The 25799-nt window shown below is 57.8% G+C and overlaps 1 protein-coding gene across 1 annotated transcript in view; it reads left to right on the forward strand.

The window, feature by feature from the left end:
* The window catches only part of GNAI3 (G protein subunit alpha i3), a 26998-nt gene continuing 1199 nt past the window's right edge, over positions 1 to 25799 (forward strand). The window contains exons 1-8 of the mRNA XM_080569277.1: positions 1 to 319; positions 12721 to 12763; positions 12872 to 13013; positions 14555 to 14712; positions 21294 to 21422; positions 23847 to 23976; positions 24516 to 24669; positions 25549 to 25758. Of these exons, the coding sequence (XP_080425403.1) occupies positions 202 to 319; positions 12721 to 12763; positions 12872 to 13013; positions 14555 to 14712; positions 21294 to 21422; positions 23847 to 23976; positions 24516 to 24669; positions 25549 to 25739 (1065 nt within the window). The 5' untranslated portion in view covers positions 1 to 201 and the 3' untranslated portion in view covers positions 25740 to 25758. The remainder of the gene's footprint in view (positions 320 to 12720; positions 12764 to 12871; positions 13014 to 14554; positions 14713 to 21293; positions 21423 to 23846; positions 23977 to 24515; positions 24670 to 25548; positions 25759 to 25799) is intronic.

Below are 25799 nucleotides of genomic sequence, written 5' to 3' on the forward strand. Positions count from 1 at the left end.
GCCCCGCGGCCCCGGGCCGGAAGCGGCGCGCTCCTCCCAGCTCCCGGCAGGCCCCGCGCGTAACGGTCGCGGCGGGCGGGCGGAAATCCGGCGCCGCCCGGGCGGGGGGAGGCGGCAGGGAGGGAGGGAGGCGAGAGGCGCGGCCCCGCTGCGCTCCGCTCCGCTCGGCCCGGCCCGGCCCGGCCCCGGCCCGCCGCCGCCATGGGCTGCACGCTGAGCGCCGAGGACAAGGCGGCGGTGGAGCGGAGCAAGATGATCGACCGCAACCTGCGGGAGGACGGCGAGAAGGCGGCCAAGGAGGTGAAGCTGCTGCTGCTCGGTGAGGAGCGGCGGGGGCGGGAGGAGCCCCGCGGACACCGGGCCCGGCCCCCCCCCCCCCCCCCCCCCCCCCCCGGGGCTCCGTCCCCCCAGGGGCCCCGCTCCCGGCGGCGCTGCCCGTGAGCGCCTCGCCCGGGGGCTGCCCGGGCCCGGCAGTGCCCGCAGCGGGGCCGGGGCCGGGCTCCCCGCCCCGTGCTGCCCCCGCCGGGTGCGGCCGGGGCTGGGCAGGGAGCGGCGCCCCCCCCCCCCCCCCGCCCTCGGGTCGGCGGCCGAAACGCGCTCGGGGCGCGGAGCTCGGGGCGCAGCGGCGGCGCCGTGCAGCGAGCGGGAGCCGTGCGGGGCGGGAAGGCCTCAAAGCGCTTGGCCGAGCCCGCGGGTGCTCTGGGGTCACCCGCCCGGTGCTGCCCTGCGCGCTGGGGCCGTGCCGGGAGGTGCCCGCGGGAAGGGGGCCCGCGGAGCTGCTCCCACGCTGCCGCTTCGCCCGGTCACGGCGCCCCTGGGTCACGGCGCCCCTCGTGCTGTGACACCCGGGGCTCCGCTTGGGGCCGCGCTGCTGGGTCCCACCTCAGGTGGGGGCGGGCGGGGTTCCTGAGCGCCCCTACAAAGGCGTCTGGTTCCTGCTCCGAGAACAACGGGCGGGGAACCGCTCCTGCCTTCCCAGGGGTCCTCCTCCTAAGGCCGCTTCTTTTCCCCCTTCCAACTGGTTTTTGCTCGTATCGCTGCGAGAAGCGCCCTGAGCTCCGTGATCCGCGTGCACGGAGAGCGCCCTGGCCGAGGGTCAGGCCGACCCTTTATTCTGCGGGGATTCGCTCTGTCGATAGCAAGCGACGCTTGCGCGTCCTCAGGGAGAGCGCCCGCACGGCTCGGTTCTCCCTTCAGGTTTCCCGTGCCAGGTTTTCTCTGCGGTGCGGCTCTTTGTGGCGCCGTGGGAAGGCCCGTAAGGGTTTTGGGGCAGGGCTGCCTGAGCTCGGCAGCGGGTGACAGAGGCGGGGGGTTCCCCGAAAGGTTGCCCGGTAATTGTCTTCGGAGCGCCTTAACCTGGAGCCCGGGTGAGACCCCACAACCCGAGCAGCGGCTGCGTTTTGGGGTTTCTGATGGCTGTGGGGGCAGCGAAATGCCTGCGGGCGCGCCGTCGGCGGTGGGGTCGCGTACGTCGAAGCCCGGCGAAGCTCTTCTGGGCCGGCTGGGGAGGAGACCTGCGTCGGGCCTCGGGTCGGGTTCGCGCTCGGCCGTGGCCTGCGCTCTGCCTCCACCGGCACGGCTTTCTAGCCGAAAAATCAGCGGAAGGCTTCCCGGCGATCAAAGGGGGGTTGGCGGCGCTGAGCCGCGCCCACCCCGCGCGCAGCTCTGTTACCGGGCAGGCAGAGCAGGGCAGCGAGCTGCCAGCAGGAGATAACCCGCGGTGGGAGCAAACGTCCTTTCGGGGAGGCATGGAGGAGCTGACGGAAAAGTTCACGAGCTTTTTCCATTGTGTGAGCACGCGTTTCTTTCATGGCGCAGCGTTCAGATGGCCCGGATAAGCGCTGCCTCGTGTCACTAGCTCGGCGCAGCTCCCGCGGTGTTTGTGTAAGCAGAGGGAGCCTCTCGCCGCCCTGCTGGTGCAGGGAAGTTGAGCAGAAATGCACTTCTCTAGAGATAAAAGTTCGGGCTCCGGATGCTCTTCCCCGGCCCTGTGAAAATCGCCGCCCTGCGTGGGGCTCTGCGGAGCCCCGTGGGGGGGGGGGGAAGGCTCCGCGCGTTCCTTGCCAGCCCTGGGAGCTGGTGGGGAGCGAGCGCCGCGCCCAGCACCAGGGGTTTTGTTCCTTAAACCGCGTCCTCTCGTGGGCAGAGGAGGCAGGAGAGGGTTGGCGTGTCCCCCCCTGCTCCCCAGAGCCTCCCCTGGACTGAGGTGGGACCCCGGAGGGGGTCGGGTGCTGGCCGGGGTGGGTCCGGGAGCCGCAGGTTTGGGCGGCAGCTCCCACGCGGGGGTCTCGGGGCACCCGGCACGCCTCGCTTGCACGGCGCCGCCTGTTGAGGAACCCCTGCGAGGCTTCTTGGCCTCTCCCAGAAGGAAAGCCGAGCGGTGCGCAGCAGCCGAGCCCGGGTCCTGCCGCCCCCTGCCTGCGAGGCGATGGGGGCTCGGTGCGGGGCCGGGCAGGGTCCGAGCGCGTGGCGGTGGGCGAGGGCTCGCCCCGGGACAGCGCCGCTCTGCAGGCGCGGGCACGCGACGCGATTCGGCTGGCGTGGGGGGCTGGGGGGGGGGTTTCCAGGCGGGATGAGCGGCAAGCCGCAGAGGGGCCGGTGGCCCCGCACCCTGGTGCCTTCCAGAGGCACCGCGCCGGGTCTCGGGGGGGCTCCGGGCGACTCCGAGGCACGAAGTCGCCGCTGGGTGCGCGCGGCCGTCCCGTCGCACGCCGCGGAGAAGCGCAGCAGAAGCGTGCGAAAGGCCTCGGGGCGGGCGGGCGCAGCCGGCCCCAAGGGGAGCGTGCGCAGGGCGTGCCCGTGCCCAGCCCGCTGCGGGGTTACGGCGTCCGGGTGCCCCGCGCGATTACGCTGAAGGGCTCTTGCTAATTCAGGCAGAAATAATTAAAAGCGTAAGTTCGTTCTAAAATAGCCCTCATCCGCATAACGACCCAAGCAAACCGCCGGCTCCGCTGCTCCGGGAGACCTCCGCTTTCCTCCGAGGCTGTCTTGCCCCCCTTTTTCCCCGATTCACCGCATGTTGCTCAGCCGGACGTGGCTGTGCCTGCGTGAAGGGCGGAGCGGGGCCTTCTGGGGACGCACACCCAGGCGAAGCCGTTGCCGCCAGGTCCGTAGCAGCGGCTTCCCCGGGCTTCTCTCGGCGCCGGTGTGTCAGGGGGCCGCTGGGCACCGGGCCCGGCCGCCCCTCGCCTCCGGAGCCGCTCGGCGCTCCCTGCGGGGCGGCTGCCGCGTGCTGCCCTCGCGGCCCGAGCGCTCCTCGTGACCCCTGGCCACGCGAGAGTTTTCTCCCCGGCGCAGCAGGCGGGGTTACGCTTCCAGAAGGCGATTTAGGCCCTCGGTGTGGTGAGGACGGTTGGGGAGAGCTGCCGCGTCAGCGAGAACCCGGCTCGTGGCGCCTGGTGCCCGGCCGGGGCTGAGGAAGGCTCTCCGTGCGCCCACCGCTGCCTGGGCCGTGCCCGCATTGCTGCTGCCGCTCCGCTCCTCGTGGGGATCGGGTGCAGGATCCGAACCCTTCTGCCTTCACCCCCCAGGATCGGCTGCAGGCAGGAGAAGGGCCGCTTACGCACAAAGCGCTCGCCGCGGGGCGGTTCCGTTTCACAGAAATCCGCCTCGAGTTCGGAGGCTCGGGGCCGGCCCCGCGGGGCGGCTGGCGGGGGGCTCAGCACTGCATCCCCTCCTCCCAGGGCTCTCTGGACGGGGTTCAAGCTCCATCAAACACGGAGGCAGAGCATCGAAATAACTTTTCTTTTTTAAACAAAGAGGGATTTTTTTAATTTGAACGTGGCTCTTTTAAAGTTTTGAGCAACGAGCTCGCACGCAGCCGCAGAGGCGCGGTGCTCCTCGCTTCTGGCACCCGAGGTGCTCCTCCCTCACGGGAGCTCGGTGGAGCAGCCCCAGGGGGCTGGCGCTCGAGCTGGCTGCGGGTGGCCTCGCAGCGCACCCCGCACGAAGCCGGGCGGCGCCTCCCTTGCTCGCCGCGCCATCGCCTTTTGTTCCCGGCCCCGCACAGCGATCCCCAGCGGCCCGGCCGCCGCCGGAGGCACGTCTCCGGTTCCGCGTTCTCCCAGCTGGCGTTTGGTGACCGCTCTGCCTCGCTCGCCCGTCCCTCCTTACCGCGGCGGCGCCAACTGGGCCAGCTCTGAAAGCAACCGGCGAGCAGGAGCCGGGCCCCGGGCTGGGCGGAGGCACGGGGGGGCTCCGGGTGCCGGGGTCTCCGTGCTCCAGGAGCGCGCTGCTCCCCGGCGGGGGGCTGGCAGGGGGCTGGCAGGCTGCCGGCAGGCTGCCCCTTCCCACCTGCTTGTTTTGATAAGCGTTTGTAACAGCTCAGGGCTGTTGTCCCGCCGTCACAGTCAGTGGGCGTTCACCTTCAGTCCACCCAGGTTGCAAGGAAAAACGAGGCGCTCGGGCAGCCGTGCTAGCGAGGAACTTTTCTTTGCAGCCCCTTGCCCTCAGCGTTCCCCCCGCGTCTGCCCGGCCCAGGTCTCTGCCGCTCTGGGACACGGCTCCCACCTCGGGGGCCACGCGGCGGGGTCTGCCTGCCGCCGCGCCCCTCCTGCCGCGTCCCTTTCCTTCCTGGGCCTCCTGGTTCGTGGCCCGCAGCAGTCGGTCAGCGCCGCCGGCCCCCCTCTGCGCTGCGGGGTGGGGGTTAGGCAACGCGGCCGTCGGTCAGGTGTGAACTTTGATTTGGTTCTCGCCGTGGAGGAAAACAGCTGCGGTTGGTCGCTTTCCTTCTGCAGGAAAAAACGGTGTATCAAAGGTAAACCGGACATCGCGAGGGCTCGGGCCGTTCCCATTGCTTCACGCCGTCTCCCAGATGTTACTGCGGCCAGCCTTCGGCGCTTGGCGTGCAGGAGCCTCCCCGTGCCCCGCTGCCGCCCTGCTCCGGGGACGCTCACTGCCTCGCCGCCGGGTCCGTGGGCACCGGGGTCTGGCCCTGCCGCAACAGCGGGCGAGGACAAAGCAGCCTGCGTCCTCCAGAGCTGGCCGTTCCTTCTCTCCCCAGTTTCTACCTTTTAATTTTACCAAAAGGGAGCTTTTTCCTTTTTATTTGATTTCTTTAGGTTTGTCTCCGCCTGGTTTTGTGCATTTCCTCGGTGCCGGGGGCAGTCGCTCGGCCGCCCTCGAGAGATGGCCGCGGGCAGCCTGGAGCCCGCTGGGCGGACGCGGGATCCCCTGGGCCGCCTCCAGCCCCCCCCAGAACGGTCGGGCGAGGAGTTTTGGTCACGTTTGGGCGAGGAGCCTCGAAGGGAGAGCTTCGCCCGGCCGTGGGGTGACGCCGCCTGCCCCGCGTGCTGCAGGTGCCGGCCCTGCCCCAGGTCTCTCCCCAGCTCCCCGTGAGCCCCACGTGGGGCAGCCGCTCCAAGGCTGCCTTAAAAATCTCCCCCGACGCTTTAAGGCAGCGCTCAGGCGTTCAAAGCCTTTCTGTAAAATCGGGCTAATGCCCCGAAAAGGTTCAAGGCAAAAAGAAAAAGGCGTAAGGTTTGGGTGCTTAGGGGCCCGTGTTGCTTGTGAGCCATTTGCAGCTTTGTGGTTTCAAGCCTTAATTTTTCGGGCTTACACAAACGTCGATGGCCAAATAACGTAGGCAAGACTCTCTCCCTCCCTTTTCCATAGGGGGGTGACATGGGGCTCGTATGGAAAAGATCCACAATTGCGTGCAGCACCAGGGCTGCGTCGGGAACCCCCACATTGCGGCGGGGGCCTCCGGGGTCGCGGTGGTGCCGGGGCTCTCGGTGGTGAGGTTTTCAGAAGGGCTGTCTGCAGAGGATCCTCTGCTTCGTGCGGGGCACCCCCGGCTCGTCCCGCGCCCACGGGGCTCGTCCCACACCCCCGGCTCGTCCCGCACCCCCGGCTCCTGCTGGCCCGGGCCGGGCCCCAGCCAGCCGCGTGCCCTTTCGGTTGCGTGCTTTGTTTTTTCCCAGCGCGTGGCCGTTGCTGTCGCAGCGTGTCAGCCTCAGCTGTCCTGGTTCCCGTTGCCTTTTCTAACAGCAGCTGTCTCCCCCGGGGCCTGGCACGGCCGCCCTCTTTTCCTGTGGCGTCCCCTTCTCCTGATTGCCGGGTCCTGCAGTCAGCCGAGCTCCCCCGGCCTCGCGCTATCCAAGCGCTGAAATAACCGAAACATCCCTGCGAGGGGAGATGTGGGCGTCAGCGAGGCCGGCGGCGCGCCCAGCAGGCGGGGATGTCGGGGCTGGAATTGGTGCCGGGCCGGGGGTGCGCGGGGCGCAGCCTCCTGGAAAACCGCCTCCTAGGAGCGCGTTTGCGTGGAAAGGCGAAATGTCCCCGGCTGTTTGCTAGGGAGGGGCCGGAGTAAATGTTGACAGAAGGAAACATCTGTGCTGCTGGGGAGGTGGCGTCCCCGTCCCCCCCAGGGACGCTCACGAGTCCTGCAGCAGCCCCTGCTCCGGGGGGCCGGGCTCCCCCCGGCTCCCTGCTCCTGCCCAGCCGGGTGGCCCCACGTCGCCCCCGGGGCCGTTCCCGGGCCGTTGGCTCTGGCAGACCCTGGGAGCTTCGGTGGGTTTTGGGGCTCGGCGAGGGTTGAGCGTCCCCCGTCCGGGCAGCGAGGTTTCTGCCAAGCCCCTGCTGCGGTTTCGCAGCGGGCGCAGGCTGTTGCTGCAGTTACAAGCTGTGCGCGGCCTCCTCCAGAGGCTGGGGATCAGCAGCGTGTCAGCCTGCTAAATGTCTGCGCTTTAATGGATATTCCAGGTGCATCCCTTCCACGTCTCGAGGGAGAATTTGTTTTGGCAGCAACCTGGTTTCTCTCCTGAAACTTTCAGATGCTGCAGGGCTTCTCCCCTTAACTGGGGGGCGGGGGGGGAAATCCTCGCCTGCAGTTCTGATCGAGCTCTGGAAAAAGCACGTTACCTACAATACCGCCTGAAACAGGGCGCTGGCTCGGTGCTCGTGTCTGGGAGGCGCAGGCAGTCTTTGGCCTCCCTTTCCCATTTCCTCAGCGGGGTGAATGAGGAGGTAATTTCTTTAAAAGCGGCCGTTTCACCTGGAGCGCAGCCGCGCGGGCCTGGCATTCCCGGTCCGCTCCGTGTTCTGCTGCCCTGCTCATCGCCCGCTTCCCCGTGGTCTTGTGAGCTCCGGGCTGTGCGGGGCCGCTTGGCTCCGCACCGCGCGTCGCAGCACGGCCTGGGGCTGCCTCGGGTTCCCCCCGTCCACCCCGGGGGCGAGCGGGGGCTGGCTGGGGGCCTTCCCCCCGGCCGGCCTCCGGGGGAGCGATGCTGGCCCCGCGGGGCGAGCGGAGGAGCGGTGGCTGCAGGGAGGTCTTGCCGAACGCGCCTCGGTCGGCGGGGAGCCGCTTCTGCCCAAGGCCGCAGGAGGTTCGGGAGGGGGAATCGCCCTTCCTTCCCGGGGCGCGCGGGCGGAGCTGTGGGATGAGCGCGTTCCTTGCTGCCAAGCCGGCAGGCGTCGGACTTGCGAAGCCTTCTCTGCACGGAGTCACGGCGGCCCCGCTCCGGTCAGCCCCGGCTTCTCGTGGCGAAAGGTGAGCGCCCTGCAACCAAAGCAGAAAGGAGAGGCTGGCTTTGTGCTCGGCAGTGAGTGCTCGAGCGGCGTTCCAAGCCTGCCGCTCCTGGGCCCAGTAACATCCAGTGGCTCAGTTCCTGGTTTCTGAGCTCCTCAAAGCGCCCCGGCTCTCCTGGAGGCCTGCGGGCCCCGAGCACCTCAGCGCCACGCCGCCCGCTTGCGCTTTGCAAAGCAGGATCCAGTTCCTGCTCTTTTTCCTGCTAAAGGTACAGGACTGAGGCTTAAGCCCCGCTGCAAGTGCCACCAGCAGGCACCGGGGTAAATGAAGCTGCGTGCGCCCGGGCGCACAGGGTGCGCTGAGCGCCGGTTACCCCGCGCCTGATGCGCACCGCTTTGTGCAGACCCCTTGCAGCCCCTCAAGTGACTTGGAACGAGGCAGAGCAGCAGCGCGCGCGGGACGTGCAAATGTTTAAACAAACTGCAGGCGTCAGAGGACAGAGATGAGACCTGGAGATGTTCAAGCTAGGGCTGGAAACTAAGTAAAATACAAACAACTGTGAACATTTGGGAGGGGGTGAGATAAAAGCGCAGGTGGCCAGCGAGAGGGGGGCCCTGAAAATGCCACGGGCTGCACAGGAGCACGCCGCACTGGTGTCATGGGATAGACCAGGGCAGCGTTAACGCGTTGGGTTTTTTTCCTGAGCAATTTGGAGGAGACGGTGCCTGACGCCAGCCATCGCCTTGGAAAGCAGCTGCTGCCCCAGCAGGAGCTCCTGGCGAGGGATTGCGGTGCTGCAGGGCAGGCGCTTCTAAATGAGCGCTTAACGAGGTGCAGGGACGGGGGGCCAGGCTGGGAGCAGCGGAAGATTTCCCTCGGGAATCCCCTCCCAGAGGAGGTGGCAGCTGCAGCCGGGGGAGCCTGTCCTGGGCCGCCTCTCTTAGGGAAAGGGGGAGAGGGCGCCGCTCGCTTTTTGCTGCCCCTCAGCAGCCGGAGGGTGAGGAACGGGCGCCGCGCTCCCCAGAAGCACGGGCTGCTGCTGTTTGAGGCCGCTGCTGGGGTGCGTGGGGTTGGAAATGGGAAGGGGAAGAGTTAAACGAACGTGGCTCGAATTAGTGTTGTATAACCGCCTTGGCTGTGTCGGCACGGCACAATTGTGTCTGATGCTGTTTTGTCACCCGGCTGACAGGCAGCGCAGGTTCGGCGATGCCTGCTGCAGCGGTGCGTTGTTTTAAGGCAATCCGAGGAGACGGCAGCGAGCCTGGCGACGAGAAAAGGGCCAGGGCTTGTGCTCGGGAGCCTCCTCCGAATCCCCGCGCAGGGCTCTGCGGGGAGGCGGCGGCGCCGAGGCTTTCCCATCGCAACGGCCGAGCGAGGGGGACGCTCACCTGCAGGAAGAAACACGGGGGCTTGGCGGAGGAGCCCGTGCGCGGAGCGGGGCGGAGGCGCCGGGTGCGCGGAGCCTCACGGCTCCCTGTGCGCGCTCCCCGGGGCTGTCAGCGCTGTGCAGCCAGCAGGGCGCTGCTCTGGGTGTGCCCCTGCCAGAAGCGCGCCCGCCGGAGGAGAGGCGGGCGTCCTGGGGGGGGCAACAGGAGGAAAGAGCCCGCTCAGCGGGAGGATGCTTCCCGCAAGCTCCGGGTTTCGGACGGAGCGCTGCTGTGCTGGGGAGCCCCGTGGCACTGTGTGCTTCAGGCCTCCGGGGTTCGCTTGGGTGAGAGGTGTTAATTCCCTCGGAGGTCTGAGTAAAGGTGTGGGGGATTCTGCTGAAAGCACGCCTCGTTGTTCTTTCTTGCTAGCGTTTCTTCAACAGCCTTAAAGATGGAATCTGTTTTATGCTGCCTGGCCTGCCTGGAGCTGGGTTGGCAGTATCTTCTCCTTGAGACTTGAGGGAAGGAAAAAAAAAATTGACTTATGCTTAGGAATAATTTGAAAGTTGAATTCTTTGGTTTCCAGACATGGAAGTATTTTGTCACGAGAGACTCTAATCTGGTAACCCTTCAGCCTAGACCGAAGGCTAATTGATTTAAATTGCACCACGTGCCCTATCTCGGAAGCAGTTTCCGTACTGCGCAGGGCAGCTGCTGGTGCTGCCATCCCCGAGGGGGATGGTGAGGCGGATAACCTCAGAGCGGTGGCTGCAGAATCGGTGCTTAAAGGTGTCCGTGCCCAGCCGAAGCGAGCAGAGCGCCTCACGGCCCCGGCAGCGGCACTGTGGTGCTCAGACACCAGCGTGTCCCTCGTCACTTCTCCGAAGCAGCAGAAACCCCTGTCCTGCCACTCTGCATACGGGGGACGGAGGCACAGCCCTGCGATACAGCGCGTGCAGGCGTCGTTTGACTTCAGCTTCCTCCCAGCTGACAGCCTGAGAACCCGTCATCCAACGGCTTGTCCTGCTGCGAAAGCTCTCGCTGGGGGAAGAACCTGATCTGCATCCCCTGTCTTCAGCCACCGAGAGCTGTAAAAGTATTTGACCGCTTGCTGGCTTTGAAGCTCCCTAGGAGGAAATGCACGTTCAGCTTGAAAATGACCTTGTCTGATGTCGGGGAAGCTTTCTGTCGTAATTTAATACAGCAGCAGAGCCTCAGGAATCCACGTCAACATCTGGGAACTGACGGGTGCGCTGGGAGTGGAAATAGAAGCGCGCGTCTGTACAGACAGCGTGGTCCTCGCTCGGTCCTGGGACGATTGCTGCCTTCTTCCGAGGGCGGCGGCAGGCCTGGGTTCAGGCTGGCGCAGCGCGCTCGCAGCCGGTGAACGGCAGCCTGCGTCCGGCTGCTGCGTAACGGCAGCAAGCAGTCGTCCTGTTTGCTCCTTCCCAGCCATCGCTGTAAGCCCTACCCCAACGTTCTCGCAGGTACTTCGCGTTCCTCCAGGTTCTCTCCAGTATTGCCCTTTCCTCCACCAAAACCCTCTTGGCTGAGTGGGGAATGTGAAATGAGCGAGCTGGAACATGTACGAAGTTCCAGGCGAGGAAGTAGCACACCTATCGCGCTCCCAAAGCCGACAAAGCAACCTCGTGTCTTCGGGAGCTGGATTTCTCGGTTCCTGTGCCAGCGTGGCATCAAGCCGCGAGACCGGGCAGTGAATTCTCTTTTTTTTCAGCAGCAGCACTGCTTTCGTGCCCGATTCGTGGTGCTGTTCCTGGGAGCTGGCTTTCCCAAGGCTTCAGGGATACAGGAGTGGAACTGGAATGCAGCGTAGTCCGCTCCGGATGTTGCCCGAGGCTTGGGAAACGCTCTTGTTCTGGAAGAGCACTTCATCTACTTTTTTTCTAGAGAAGTACACCACAGCCCAGTTCTCACAGCCTCCTTTTATACCTGAAATTTGGTCTTTCCCCATCGGTCTGATAACCTAAAGGGGGTTCTCCTCTTCCAGCAAAACTCTCCGTGCTGGTAGCAATGCCGCTCAGGGTCCCCGCTCCGCCAGTCCCCCGTGCGCACTGGGGCACCCGAAGTCTTTGTGCTGGAAGGGAACGGCAGTCTGCGTCCCCTGGCCCAGCCAGGACACCCTTAGTCACGTAACCAAATCCAGACAGGCTCAGCTTCATTCTTCGGGCTTCAGCAAACCCAGTTCTGCAGCTCGGGGCGAGCCCTTTGGGCCGAGGAGCCTGAAACCCGCGGCTGGTCCTGCTTGTTTGCAGGCAGCTCCTGCTGCGCCTCGCACGGGGCAGAGCAGAGCCGGGTGTCCGCGGGCACGCGGTGACTCGGGCGTGCTTTCTGCCTGCTTTCTGCCTGCTTCATCTCTGGCACGGGCCTCGTGCGGGCAGTGCCGCCCGGCTGCTGCTGCCGCGGGGCTCGGCGAGCCGTGGTAACGAGTCGTGGTAACGAGCCGTGATAACGCCGTGGCTTTGGGGCACGGAGCCGGTGCCCGCTGCGCCGGTGGGCAGAGGTGGCTGCTGGCCTTGCTGCGCCCTGGGAAGCGGGTGCAGAGCGCTCTGTGATGCCTTGGATTGAAAGCGACGTTGGCGAAAGGAGCCTCATACTTGGCGGGCAGGAATAAGTCAGCCCCCCGGGGTGTGCAGGGGCTCAGCAAGGCAGGTTGCTCCGTCCTCTGAAGGAAAGCCGCCCGCGATGCAGGCAGGGCCGGTGCCGCCGCCCGCAGGCCAGGTACTTCAGCGGGAAGTCGTCCTGTGGCAGGCGCTCATTTCCCAGTTAAACCTGCGGGTCTCCTTGTCCTCAGTTCCCCAGAATAATAAAGCTTGTACAGTGGGAAACGATGGAGAACAGAACTCGTTAATCAATTACAATTTGCCGTGCGCGTGCTGTGGGTGGGTGTGCCGTGGTGGAGGTGCCCGACCCGTCCCGTGCTGTGCTCCCCGTGGGAAGCGGCGCGGGGCGAGCGGCTGCAGCGGGAGGCCAGGTCCCCGCTCCTCCTGCCCGTGACTCACGGGTGCCCGGGAGCTGCCACTTCAAGCCTGGGCAGGCGTCCGTGGGGTTCTGCCGCGGTGCTTGGGAGGCACCTGGCTCAGCAGCGACGGTGGTGTGCTTCCCGCTGCGCTGTAGTAATGCGGCGCGGGGGCGCGCCTGGGTTTTTCCAGTTTGGAACATTATGGGCGGCATTTGGCTGACCGCAGAGTGGCCGAGGGACCTTGCAGGATCCATCCCGGTGTTCCCGCTCCGACAGTAACACGGTTCTGGCCTTTAATGTCTCAAGCTGCTTCACCTGGATCTGCACGCACAATGCATGCACGTTTTTGAGCTCTCTTGTGGGTCTGCCCCTTCCCCTGGATGCTGTACAAGATCGCTCTGAGTTAGCTGTTCCTTGTGAAAATGCCCCGGGATCTGGGGTTTATCCACCCGGTTATTCAAGGCCAGTGCTTTTATCTTGCTCGGCCGGGTAACGGCGGGCAGGACCTGATGGCATCCATGCATTTAGCTGCGGGGCTGCCTCGGACTGGAGTTAGCGAGCTGGAAACGAGGGGTGGCGGGCAGACAGTCTGTTAGACAAATCCTCGTCCCAGCTTTTCAGACGTGCCTCCCAGGTAGCTCCCCACGCTGACTAGGAAGCGTGCTCTGGAAGTCCAGCAATTCTACTTTGCTTTTTGAGCAGATGGACGCACGATGACCATCAGCATCTGTAAATCCAACCTGAGGAGGGTGCAGCTGCTGTGGGGCTCTGCTAGCGGCAGCGATGCACAGGAAGCATCTCATTCCGAACCCTGTCAACCCCTCTGTTGGAAGTGAGGAGGGCGCAATCTGCTTTTCTTTCTAACTTCATGTCGTTGCTAACTGGGATTTGTTTGTGCTTTTCAGGTGCTGGAGAATCTGGCAAAAGCACCATTGTGAAGCAGATGAAGTAAGTGAGAGTGCAGTCATGGGAACTGCATTTCAGTGCAAGATGAAATAAGCAGTCTGTGGTGCCCTTCTGGTTTGGCTTGGGAGTGACGGCTTGGTTTTCTTCCAGGATTATTCATGAGGATGGCTATTCGGAGGAAGAATGCAAACAATATAAAGTGGTTGTCTACAGCAATACTATCCAGTCCATCATTGCAATCATAAGAGCCATGGGAAGGCTAAAGATAGACTTTGGGGAAGTTGCCAGAGCAGTAAGTATTTCACTTATTTCCCTTAGTCTGAGTTGGTGCTGTGAATTGTGTTAATGAATCCTGGAAATTCTGTCCGTGACGCTCATAGTGGAAGCACGTTTGTTACAGGATGCATTAGTGGGAGGGACGCTTCACGGTCTGTAGTTTGAATGCTCAAATAAATAAATAAAAATCCCCAAGCATTTGTCTAAGGTATTTGAATTTTTAACAAAGCTCTTAGTTTTGGTTTAAATTGCTTGACTCTGGACGTCAGTCCCCAGTAGTGTTTCAAGGCGTTGTGCCAGTTAGTCTTTAAGCTGAACTAAATAAGCCTTGATCACACTCGTTGTCTGAGCGTTCTGAGGATTGGAGGCGCTGCTTTACCCTTCAGTTCTGCCGATTCCTTGTGCTCTTACCGGTGCTCACCACCAGTGCTTCAAGCTGGTAGAAACTGAAGAGAAGTCTTAATTGTCATGGTGGGGGAAGGCACAGGCTGAATGGGAAGTCAGAAGCTCCTGAAAATGAGTAGGAGATGGGAACTGTGTATTCTGGGCGGTGGCTGCACAGCCTGTGACGTTTGCTGACTTGCACTGATTCCTTGTGCTTACAGTTAATACACGGTAAGTGAAGTAACACACTTTGCTTCTTTGTGTTGCAACTGCAGGTATTTGGAACTTAAGGTATAAAGTGTCCTTGCTGAAGGGCATATGTTCACTTGCACGCTAACCTAGGCTGTTACTCAACTGTTCTCCAAACCCACCCTGGCATTCTGCTCCACCTTTCCTCTGAGCTTGTGCGGGCTGAGTGGTGATCTCAGCCTGGCTAATGTGGCTGGAAGGAGGAAGATGTTAAAATCCAAGTTCCTTTTTCGGTTGACCTGCCTAGGCTTAGCTTGCTTTGCAAAAGCAGAACAAGAGCTGAACGCCAAGAATTTTCCAGTGCCCCGAACTACCCTGAAGGGCAAACAACTTGTTACAGTTTTCTAGGACGAGACCCAGGGTAACTAAATCTACTGCCTCCCAGCAAACCACAGCGTATGACTTGTCAGCGTAGCACTGTACCCATAAGTGCAGCACGTGCAAAGACTCATAACTGAGCTCCAGCTCTTTATTGCGGTGATTTAGACCTTGATTAAAATAATTTAGGTGGCTGTTGCCTAGTGCTAGGGAGGTACCCTTTGGAGTAGCAGGCAGACTTGACTCTTTTCCAAGCTTTGATGGTACGTGCTGGGCAGTACAGACACAGATACTCGTTGGAGAGGAGCAGATATTAGGAGGGAGACAGTCTGCTGCAGTTGAGAACTTGTTGGGATAGCGAAAGGTCTCTTACATCTCCTGAAAGGAAGCTGGCAGGTCTGATCACTGCAGAAGTAAACGTCAGTGTGGGATGCAGGTCAGCCTTTTTCCACTTTGACTGCAGGACGAAAAATAACTTGGTGATTTGGGGGAGAAGACTGCGTGGCAGAGGGGAACATGACTCCTTAGTGCAGTTGCTGCAGCCTCTAAGACAGTTTCTGGTGTTAAGTTTTGATTTCTATTTTTTTTCTTCGCCTCTTCTTGCAGGACGACGCCCGTCAGCTGTTTGTGTTAGCTGGAAGCGCCGAGGAGGGAGTGATGACTGCTGAGCTAGCTGGTGTGATCAAGCGGTTATGGAGAGATGCTGGGGTTCAGGCCTGCTTCAGCAGATCAAGAGAATATCAACTTAATGACTCTGCATCATAGTAAGAGACCGTTACTGGCTTCTGGGTTCTTCACAGCAAACCAAACACTGGTCCTCAGAAAGGACTTCATGGCTGCAAGCAGACAGAAACCGCTTCCAGAGTGGGCGGACAGAAATCGTAGTCTAGCTGGGCTGGTGTTTCTCAGGGCTTGGCTCTCAAGCTGACTTTGTGCTTTAGCTGATCAAAGTCAGTTTTCCTGTATCTTTTTCCTGCGTATAAGACTGGAAAAAAGAAAAAGCATTCCTTGTTTTGAGCCTAGGTGAATTTGGCAATCTGTAGTGGAAGAACAACGTACCACCTTGCATCAAGATCAATTGTTGCAGCAGATGGTCAGCGACACGACCTTTACTCCTTTCCCTGCAGAAGGGAGTAACACTTCCTGAAACTGAGCTTCTGATTTAACTACCAAATTCGCAGTGACCACCAATTTCCAATACTGGGCTCTCCCGATACTGGCAATTCAATATTCATATAGTTGTTTTCCTTAACAGCTCTCGCTACACTTCTGTTTCTGTGCTTAACATCACAAAGGCAGTGCTGCAGGCGAGCTATAAACCTGCTTACTGTTCTGTTTCTAACATGCACACAATCGCTTAACAATTGGAAAGTTACGACTAGATAAATAGCGAGGAACGCTGTAGGCTGCTGCTGGCAGCTGGCTGGAATTAATGAGAATTTTGACCAGAATGCCTCATCTATTTCCGAGAGGCAGGTTAGTGCAGGGAAGGGAAACTGTTGCTTTTGAAAAACAAGGCGGTTGTTGCTTTTTTCTTTATGGAAAAAGTTGCACGCTCGGTCTCTCTAGAGCAAATGTTTTAAAAGTCAGAAGGGATGACTTTGGGGTCAGGCATGCTTCCTGATGTCCACCTGAAAATTCTTCGGTTTGGCCAAGTTTTATGCCTTGGAAAATTAGTTTGGAAGCGCTTTATAAAGAAACTTTAGATGAGTCACAGCTGAGTTGCCTGCAGGCTCTCTGTGCAGAGCAAATTTTAGCTTGAAAATAAGCAAGAATTTTGCTAAAATTGTAACACCTCGGCAGATGATCATGGGTTTAGATCAAGGTGAGTGAGTTGACAAGAAGAGGCTTAGATTCTTGAGTACCTTTGCAGCATACGAGGAGGAAGCTTCAGATTCAAAGGGAGAAAAAAGGTTAGATGAGAATCAGTGAGAGAATAGATTTAATAAAAAAGACGTGGGGGAGAGAAAGAAAGCTGAAGTTCTTCTTGCACACAGGATCTGAGGCAGAAGACGTAAGAGGTTGAGTGGAGCTTAAGGAGGAGCTAAGGTGGGGAGCCCTGGCTTTGTGTCTTGGTGGTCTGCCTGGGAAGATGATGTGAATGAAGGCAGGCGGGAGAACAGGGCATGGAGGGGCCAGCAACAAGGCGGCTTTGGGAAGAGGGGGTGTAAGCCTGCTTGAGTGCTTACATGACTTCACCTGACCGCTTTTCAAAGACCGGGTTTTAGTGGGTTGTTCCCGTTCCTCAGTATCTGCGTCACGTCCCATCTCGGGTACGTGTGGACACCTGCTGGGAAGAGTTGCTCTAATGGGCTGGCGTCAAATCTGCAGCAGAGAGATTTCAGCCTGTTGATGACCCGTGTGGCATTTTTCTGATACAGGCGTCAGAATTTTGCTTCCTGTCCTAAGACCGCAGGAAGTTGCATGAAGACAGCATTGTTTTTTGAGTCAGTCGCCAGGCAACTCCGCGGTTAGGAAATGCTGCGAGTGGGCGCAGAGCGCAGTCACGCAGGTCAGGAGCTGGTTTCTTCCACGGGCCCCCTGCCTTGCTGACGGACAGAACGAGCGGCCAAGGGAGCGTGCGGCCAGCGTTCGCTCCTCTTTGCTCAGCGTGTGGCCCCTGACCTGCCTTATCTTCTGGTGTTTCTTAATTAATTCTCTTGTCCATGCTTAAAGGACGGATGTCTTCCAATCCCTTCTCGTGGTGGTGATCACGTAGGTAGTAGCTTTTGTGTGCAGTTCTGCTGGGGGAGCGTCACCTCTGCGCCTTTCGGTGGCTGTTACAAAGAGAAGTGCCAGGGCCAGCAGCCGGTGCCCTTGTTGGGGCGGCTGGTTTTCCAGCTGCAGTTCTGCACTGCACTGTGCGTCAAGCCTGGTGCTGGGCTCCTGGCGTCAGATCAGAGCTGAGGGCCTCTGCTGAGACACCCGAAAAGGAAAAAGAGCAAGATACAGATGATCACTTGTGAAAATGAGGCGGCTTGACTTATCGTCAGGAACTGACAGGAGAGCTGTGGCAGAGTGCCAGGATTTTCAGGGTTGCGTCAAATTCTTCTGAAAGCTTTTCTTCCCGCTGTTGCCTGCCTGAGCCGTTCCCCTTGTGCAGTGCGGATCCTGCCCGTGGCGCGGGAGGTCACCCTCGTAACGGTGTGCTTGTTGTGCACGTGCAAAGGGCGGGGGCAAACTCCCGAAGATAACCGCTGGTGACACCAATCCAAGCGGTCTGTCCTGGAACCCGAGCCTTCTGCACGTTTTCTCTTGTGTGTGGTTTGGTTTTTAGAACAGTTGAGTTAACTCTTGGTGTAAACTGGGGGTATTCAAACACTGGCAGAAACGCTCAGTGTCTTCTCTTAGGCACCATCTGATAACGTCCCTCCAGCAACTGCCGTGCTCTTCTGGTGTGACGTTCCGAACGTCCCTGTTTGCCATATGGCAGTTTCCTGTTTTCTTTACCTCTGACGCGAGCAAACAGCTCTCCCTAGATCACCTCTCCTGTCTCCGGTGGGTGCTGTGGAGAAGCATTTGGGAACCCTGTGCTCAATTCTTGGTGTCACAGCTACAGCAAACGAAAACCTGTGTGGATGCTAAGGCTTATTGTCTTGCACATCTCTGCAGTCGCCTCCATCTGATACTTGTAAGCGTTGGTAAGCGGATAGTGCTCTAAAGTATTTTGCTTGCTGCTATTGCTGCTTTTTCCGAAGGTCGTGCAGGCACCAATCTGCAGATACTGTTGGGAGCTATCTGCAGGCAATTAGCGTACTTTCGGATGAACTGTTCCATATTCTGGCATTTCTTGTCACGCTCCCAAGTGCCGGTTCTGGCCTGAATTCCCTTACAGTTATGTTGCTGGGTAAAACCTAGATTTCTTTTTATTGTATTTTCTTCACTTTCAAGTAGAAGCCCTCCCATGTGTCTCCTGGTGCTGCTTTCTTGTGATTCCTCTCAAGTAGCACCACCTTGGGATCACAGTTCAAGTTTCAGATGTGAGTTTTTCATCAGCAGGCCTGTGCTGCAGACTTAGGGTCTGTCTGAGCTGCTCCAAATGAGCATTTGTATTGATAAAGGTAACAAGCAGCATTCCCTTTTCCTGGAAATCCTGCTCTGTTACCTTGTTTTCTGCTTTGCTTAATGTCGTCTTCTGCCAAAATCCACCCAAAGATGCAGGGAAAGAGGAGACAGACTTCCAAAACAGACGTCCTTTAGATACAGGATTCACCAGGTCCTCACCCGTTCTCTTCTTGCTGCAGGAAGGCTTGGCTGTAGATCAAGTCTGTGTGAACCGACCGCCTATGGAAGGAGGAATACCGTTTGCATTTTCAGGCTGACGCGGACGGGTTCTTGTGCTAAGGCTTCTGGAAAGCTCGGCGTTCGGTGGCTGCAGATACAAACCCAGCTGGGCACCAGGCTGCGCCTCCTGGCAGCGGGTCCGAGGCAGGCTTTGTCTGCGGCGCTGCCTCCCGGCTGCCGGGGCCGCCCCTCCCTCCCTCCCGCAGCGCTGCCTGCGAGCGCCTTTCGTAAGAAATGCTTTGTATGAATCTTTCAGAGACGTTTTTGGCCTTGGGAGCATTTTTTCCAGCACTGAAAGGAAACATGACTGAATCGTTAGGAAAATGCCACTCCAGGGCTCGTGTGAGTGTGTGGAGGAGGGGAATTGTGTTTTATTCACCTCCTGAAAGCTGTCCGCTCCGGAGAGCCCTGCCGCTGCTGCCAGTGCTCCTTAGCAGAGCAGTTGGCCTGAGCGTCAGTCAGGATGGTGCTGAAGCTGATCAGGCTGCAACTACACGTCCACGCACGCATCGGTATCGAACCGGGGCCGGACCAGCACAGCACGTCCTGGGAAGGCTTGGAGGGTCACTAACGCAAGTACGGGTTATGCTGCAGGCTTTTGGTCAGCATTTCTGTGCCCAAAGCCTCGTTTTCAGAGTGTAAAAAAAAACAAAAACCAACCTTTTTGCAAGCTTGCATTTGCAAGGTGGTGTTGAGCATGAGAAATAGCTGGTTCTGCAAACACCCGGGTGCGAGGTGGGGAACAAGTGTCGCAGCCTCAGCGTGTGACTGCAGCCCGGTGACAGAGGAGGTTGTGAAAAGGGCTGCGAGCTGCGTGAGATGTGGCAAGATTCAGTCAGGTGTACGTTTTTAGTTCTTGAAACAATATTTTAGAGGAACATCTGTAAACTCTGAGGCAAACTGGGTGATGAGTAGCTCGAAGCCACGAGTCTCAGACCGTGCTTTTCCAGCTTCTTCAAGTTCCACTCAGTATGTCGTGGAGGGAAACGGAGGCGATCGGCACGGACTGGGCTTCTGCAGCTGGGAGGCGCGCGGCGGGCACGGTGGCTTCTGCCCCTGGCGAGCCCCGGATAGCTGGAGGGGGCTGCGTGTACATGGGATCTAGTACCAAAAAATCCCCTGCTCAAAAATCCAACTGCTTCGGCATTGTCATGGGGCCTGGTATTTGCTTGCCCTTGGAGTCCCTCTGAATTAATCTGGCCGAGTTTATTTTTAAGGGAACTTGCAGATGGAGCACTGCTTAACCTGATACACCTTGTTCCGCTGATCGATATGCAGGTGTTCGAGTGGCACTTTGCAGTGCAGCTGATGGGAGATGCCCCTATTCACTCCTCCTGGCTGCCTAAAAAGCCTTAAGTGGGAATTATACCAGCTTCATGGCCCAAACTCCTGAAAGCTGGCAATTAGGAGCAGATGCTTTACAGCCTCAGCTTGCACATTTATCATTTCCGTGACGTGGGGCAGCCCTGTGACCTGTATCAAAGCCAAGCTGTCAGAAGTTGCTGGGTCAGTTCTCAGGTTTCATTTCCATCTCTTCCATTGGTTCTCAACCACCGTGTCCCAGCTAAACTAACACTGGTAGGAAAGAGGATAAACGCTTGGGCAAGTTACGTCCTCAGCAGAAATACTTACCAGAAACCTAATGAAGATAGCTACCTTCCAAATTCCGTTTTACCGAACTGAATCTAAAGCCGATCCCAGGCGTGAGTTACGGGCGCCGCGTTGCTGTGAAAGAGCAGTTTGCAAACCTCTCATCCCACTGGACCGGAGGAGGGAGTGAGGGGAGTTGGCCTGTCCTGGGCTAAAACCCAGGCTAAAACCACTTGCAGATCCCAGCCCTCGGAGGAGAGCCCCGCGGTGCAGGGCGAGCGCCGGCAGGAGGCTGGCGGGTGGGCTGGGTTCTGCTGGGGCTCAGAAAATAGGTCAGCGCTCTGCCAGCGCCCGCCGGCGATCCTGGCAGAGGAGGGAGATGCCGCTCGGTGCGCTGCCTGCTCGGCGACAAAGGCGAGTGAAATTTGGGCGCAGCATTCGCTTGTGAGCAAACCCTGACCTGTGATGCTGCTTGCTTGGCAAGGCAAGGTCGTTAAGATAGCGTAACAGCATCGTGCCACCGTGACGGCAGTACAGTCCTGTGCTGATTATAAAACACGCGGGGTGAAGGTGTGCCCATAGCTGTCAGAGGTAATGCTCTCGCCTCGGGTCCCTTCCGAATGGAGCTGCAGTCATCTCTTCTCACCGGTGGAAGCAGAAGGCTTCGCCGTCCTCGTAACAGGCAAAAACGAGCTCGGAGGTGTTGCTGGCTAGGGCGCGATTTATGGTGCTGCAGGAAACGATGTACCCGAGAGCCAAACTTCAAAGGGAATCTGCTGAAGCTGAAATGGAGTCGGGGTCCCGGTGGGCACGGTGCTGTGGTGCCATGGAGAAACGGGCGCTTCCAGCAGCCCTGGGCAGCGGGCGCGCTCTGTGGGGCTGCCCGCAGGCACGCGGGCTTCCCAGCGTGCCGTGTTTGCTGCTTGAAAGAGTTACAACTTTCTGCTGCATCCCCCCAAAAGCTGGGATTAAGGCACCTCCGGTCGTTAGTTTGCTGTTGCTGAAGTAGGTGCATGAATCTGCCTGCCGTGGGGGCTGGTCTTTACGCTGAATTCCTTCCTGCTAGTTCGTTTGATGTATCCTTGCCCTTTAAAGTGAGCCACTGGATTTATTGCCTTGTGCTTTGATGTGAAAGACCTTGACTACTTTGAATTGCCCCAAGAGATACCAGTCTTGGCATGGCTTCTGCATCAGCAGTACCTCTTGTGCTAGCCTCTGATTAAGCCGTTGCTCCTGACCAGCTGAACTTCACCCTGCACGTGCTGCACGGCCACGAGGGGGGTAAAAAAACGATAGAAACCACCCCGAGGCAGACCCAAGGGGGTTTGTCTGTTTGCCGTGTGTTTGAGGTCTGCATTGTGTGAAGAGGATGAATAAGTTCTGTGATGACTTTCTTCTGCAGTTTATAAAAGATTCACAGCAAGCATGGAGGCTAAAAAAAGCGCATCTTGTGTTGTCTCTTCTGGTTTAGTTACCTAAATGACTTGGATAGAATATCCCAGCCGACCTACATTCCGACTCAGCAGGATGTTCTGCGGACCAGAGTTAAAACTACAGGCATCGTGGAAACGCACTTCACCTTCAAGGACCTCTACTTCAAGTAAGTGAAGGGCAGCGTGCGTCCCTGTGGGCTGCGGTGATTTCCGCGGTGCGCGGCGGTGAGATCCGCACCCCCGCTGCAAAACGCCTCGTGCTCTTAAGTGTCCTCGCCTCCGTTGTACTCCCTCTCTACTGGCGTTGCTCACTGGAGATACTGGTTTGACTTTTATTTGCCTTCTTCTATTCTTTTCAGCTGCTTTTATGTTGGAATCGCGCACACAGGTACTGACTGCTTGTTTACAGGATCAGAAAAAAAAAATACTAAAAGGACACTGACTCCTGGGTTTTGAGTTTGAACTTAACCCCTTTCTTTGAAGTGGAAGAGGAGGGCTCTCCCTGAAGACCCAGCCTTGGCTCTGGGGTGCATGGTGTTCACGAAGCTGGTGACGACTGCTGACTGACACTTGCTGCAGGGCAGGAGCGGGGCATGCAGGAGGGCTGGGGACTGGCTGCCTCCGTGTGACGCTGCAGAGGTTGGGACTCGCCTCCCCTCTCTGCCTCCTAAATTCAGCCCCTGAGGGGCTCAGCTCCCAGGTCTGGTCCTGGCAGTGTCCCTTTCAGTGTCACTAACCAAGCTCCCTCTAACCTCACAGCAGCTGCTAGCGTGCAGTCGAGCCGTCTTCCCTGCTCTTGGTCTGCTCCTTAGAAAATCCTCGCTTTGGGTCACGATCGCGCTCCTAACAACCAGCCTGGGGCCCTGGGGGTGGGCAGCGCTGTCACAGGACGGGGGTGTAGGAAAATGCAGCGTCTGTATCTTGGGCGAGTTCCCTCCATCCTGTAGCAATGTTTTCAAGCCTTTGTTGCTCAAAGCCTTGAAATAAGCATTTATTGGCTTATTTTTAGTTTGTGTTTGAAAACAGTTTGGAAGAGCTATAGCAAAAATCCATGTGTTGCTTATAAAACTCGATCCATTTGCACGCTGTTTGGGAGAGCGGTACAGTTTGGCTTCTGAAATGTCCTAACTTATGAACTGTTCTAACAAAAATGCCCAAACACTTTGCGTCTCAGAACTATTTATATGGCTTCTGGTTCGTTTAGGGAAAGCTTGTCTTCCATCACGATGTATTGGGGTTAGTATTTCCAGCTGCAGTGTGTGGTGCTCTTTCAGAAATCATCACTTAAAAATCATCACGTCTGACTAATGGGAGAGTGAGCTGGAGGTAGCAGGCATATTTGGTTTAATCATTGTAGCCCTTCTTTCAAAGTGAAATGGCTGAGCACTTTATGCACGTGCCTCGGAGGGAGGTTGCTCTTTCCCCCACCTCCCCAGAGCCACACGAGGTGTCTCATCTCAGAGGGATTTGCTCCGCAAAGGAAAGCATTAATGCATCTTAAACCCTGAAGCTGCCATCTTTCCTGCGACGGAAGCCTTGATGTTAAATCTCAGACATTAATAATGGGCTGAGGTAGCTTTAGCATAACCGTGACTTGAATTTGGATTAGCTTGGAGAAGCTGAGTTGTCAGGGATGCTATTCCTCTTCGGATGTCTCTGCGCTAACAGCAGAGAGTAATGGCGAATAATGCAAGCTAAGTAAACAGCCGGTGTCTTCGCAGAGATTTTCATCTTTCCTTCTGTGGTCCGCTGGGACGGTTTACCTTAAACAGAAAATTGGAGTTAGCTGAACTGCTCTCCTGGCTCCCTTGTTTGCTGTCATGAAGTTGTATTGCTTTTGGCCCACACTGGATAGTGTCTCTTGTCTCTGTGTTTGCTGTGATAACAAATCGATGTTTATGATTTCCATAGCTCTTGGATATTGACTTGTATCTGGCTTGATTTAATTAAGTCGCAGCGCATCAGAACATAGTGGGCAACCCTGCATCTCATCAAAATGCTTCGGTGAGCGGGGTGTTGTAACCAGGCAAGGTGCTTGCATCTCTTCTATAGCCAGAAATTCTGTAAGTAGCCGAAGCCTTTAAACTTCAGTAGACAACAGACACTTCTTTTTAAAAAAAAAAATACATAAAGCTGTTTCTTAACCTCATTAATTCTTCCGAGTCCCAGCAGTAGCATGCAGGTAGCGTGTTCCAGATAAGCCTTTGTCAGACGCAGTGTAAATGAACTGGAAGAGCTGGCTGTGAGTAGGTGTTTGGAGTCCAGTCAAGCAAATGGATTGTTGCTAAGGAAATCGGAGACAGAGAACAAAATAAGCATGCCCTGGTGAATCAGCAGACTTCTGGATAGTGATGTAGGTGAACCTCTAGTTCTTCCTGCTGAAATTGCTCTAAAAAGAATTCAGTGAATTCTCCTGAGGAAGGGAGGCTCCGCGTTGTTGGCCCTGCTGATGGAAGGCTGCGTACCTGTTTTTCCCTAACTCCTGCTTGTTGGAAAGTCCTTAGCTGAGCCTCTCCATCTCTTGTGGACGGGGTGGTGGCCAGGGAGAGAGGTCTCCATAGCTCCTGAGACTTTTCTTCTGCCTCTCCCAGGATGTTTGATGTTGGTGGCCAGCGGTCAGAGCGGAAGAAGTGGATCCACTGCTTTGAAGGCGTGACAGCAATTATTTTCTGTGTGGCCCTCAGTGATTATGACCTTGTCTTGGCCGAGGACGAAGAAATGGTATGTCATCGAGGAGTTAGTAACGCCTGGCTGGGTGGCCCTGTAGCAGAAGGGAGGTGGAAGCGAGTGCAGACCTTATCCTGTGTGGGACGGGCACGTCTCTAGATCGTTCCCTTTGTTCTGTGGCGGTTGTTCCCTGAAGTGACCCGGGAGCTGTAAAGAAGAGCGCTTCCTTGCAGCAGCCTGCGGTATCTTGCCCCAGAAACAGAAAACCGTAATGCACAAATAAGATTTTCCCCGGGGCCTGTGTACAGGAGGGTGGCTCACGGTGCTGGCCCCGCAGCCTGTTCCCCGAGGTGTGAGCTCCTCCGTGGAGGATCGGGCACGGGCTGGGGGAGCGGCGGGGTGAGGCAGCACCGGCCTCTGCTCAGGGCCACACGCGCTCTTCCTGATGCGGTGACAGCGAGGATATCCGTGTTGAGCAGCGTAATGCTTGGTGCCTTAGTCTGGCCCTTGCAGTAAAGCCTGTCTGCCCCCGCCCCATCCTCCCCAAATAACTCTGGAGTGATGCATCCCCCTCTTCTTCTTTTACTTTTCAGAACCGGATGCATGAGAGTATGAAACTGTTTGACAGCATTTGTAACAACAAATGGTTTACAGACACGTCGATCATTCTTTTCCTGAACAAGAAAGACCTGTTTGAGGAAAAGATTAAGAAAAGCCCACTAACGATCTGCTATCCAGAATACACAGGTAAGGTTGGGCTCGTGAAATGGCATCTTGTTTGCATCACCAGGGCCAGCAATGAGTCAGTTAAAGCCTACACGATCCAAGATTATCTTTTTCCCTGTTCCCTTGACTCTGTCTCTCGGGCAGCATCTTTGAGCTGTCCAGCTAGCTGATAACTCATTGTCTCAGGAGGGACGTGGTTGTGCATGTCTGTGGTTTGGAACAGCCTTTGTCCATGTGTTTTATGGCCTGGAGTGTGAAAAGCAAAGACACTTAACAGTGTTGCACTTCAGCAAGTCAAGGTCACTGTTTTCCACATTGTACTAGGACAACGCTTCCATTTAACCTCAATTTTAGAGGCTATCAAGCTTATCCACGTCCTGGGTAAGGCCCTTGTTCACTCTGGTGTCTGTTTCAGCAATAGTCTGTTCTGCAGCCCTTCCCTGCTGCCGCCTGCACAGGGATGGTGCGTTACGTGGTCAGTGCTTGAGGCATTCAGATTTTTGAAGCTGCCCTTCCCTCAAGTCTGGTTGTTCCTGTCCTTGTCACTCTTGCAGTATAGCTGTTTGTAGCATGAAGCATTTTGGTAGCCGATGCGCAGCGTTCCCTTTTGGACCTCGCAGGTCGCTCGCAAAGAGGCGTGGTGGTGATGTTCCCGTCTCTGGGCGCAGGGGCTGGGCTGGGGAGCAGCCGGAGACTTGCAGCAGGGAACGACTTGTCCAAGGTCACTGGGCAGAAGCTGGGAATAGACTTCAGATTTGCAGGAAGGGGTTAATGGTGGATTTGGATTTGTAGCTGGATAAGACAGATGGTTGCAAGCAGCTTAATATGTGCTTAAAAGATCTGTGCAAAAACTCTCTGCTGTGAACTGCTGGCTGAAGTAAGGGCTCTTATCTTTCTCAGGCTCCAACACATACGAGGAAGCAGCTGCGTACATCCAGTGTCAGTTTGAAGATCTGAACCGAAGAAAAGACACCAAGGAGATCTACACGCACTTCACCTGTGCCACTGACACCAAGAACGTGCAGTTTGTGTTCGATGCTGTTACAGATGTTATCATTAAGAACAACCTGAAGGAATGTGGACTCTATTGAGAAGGGGCGTGGGAAGAAGGTAAAGCTAAGCTGCTTGGCTGCGCGCAGAGTTTAAGCTTT

The sequence above is a fragment of the Anser brachyrhynchus genome (genome assembly GCF_964034855.1).
Source record: "Anser brachyrhynchus genome assembly, chromosome: 27".
NCBI lineage: Eukaryota > Metazoa > Chordata > Aves > Anseriformes > Anatidae > Anser > Anser brachyrhynchus.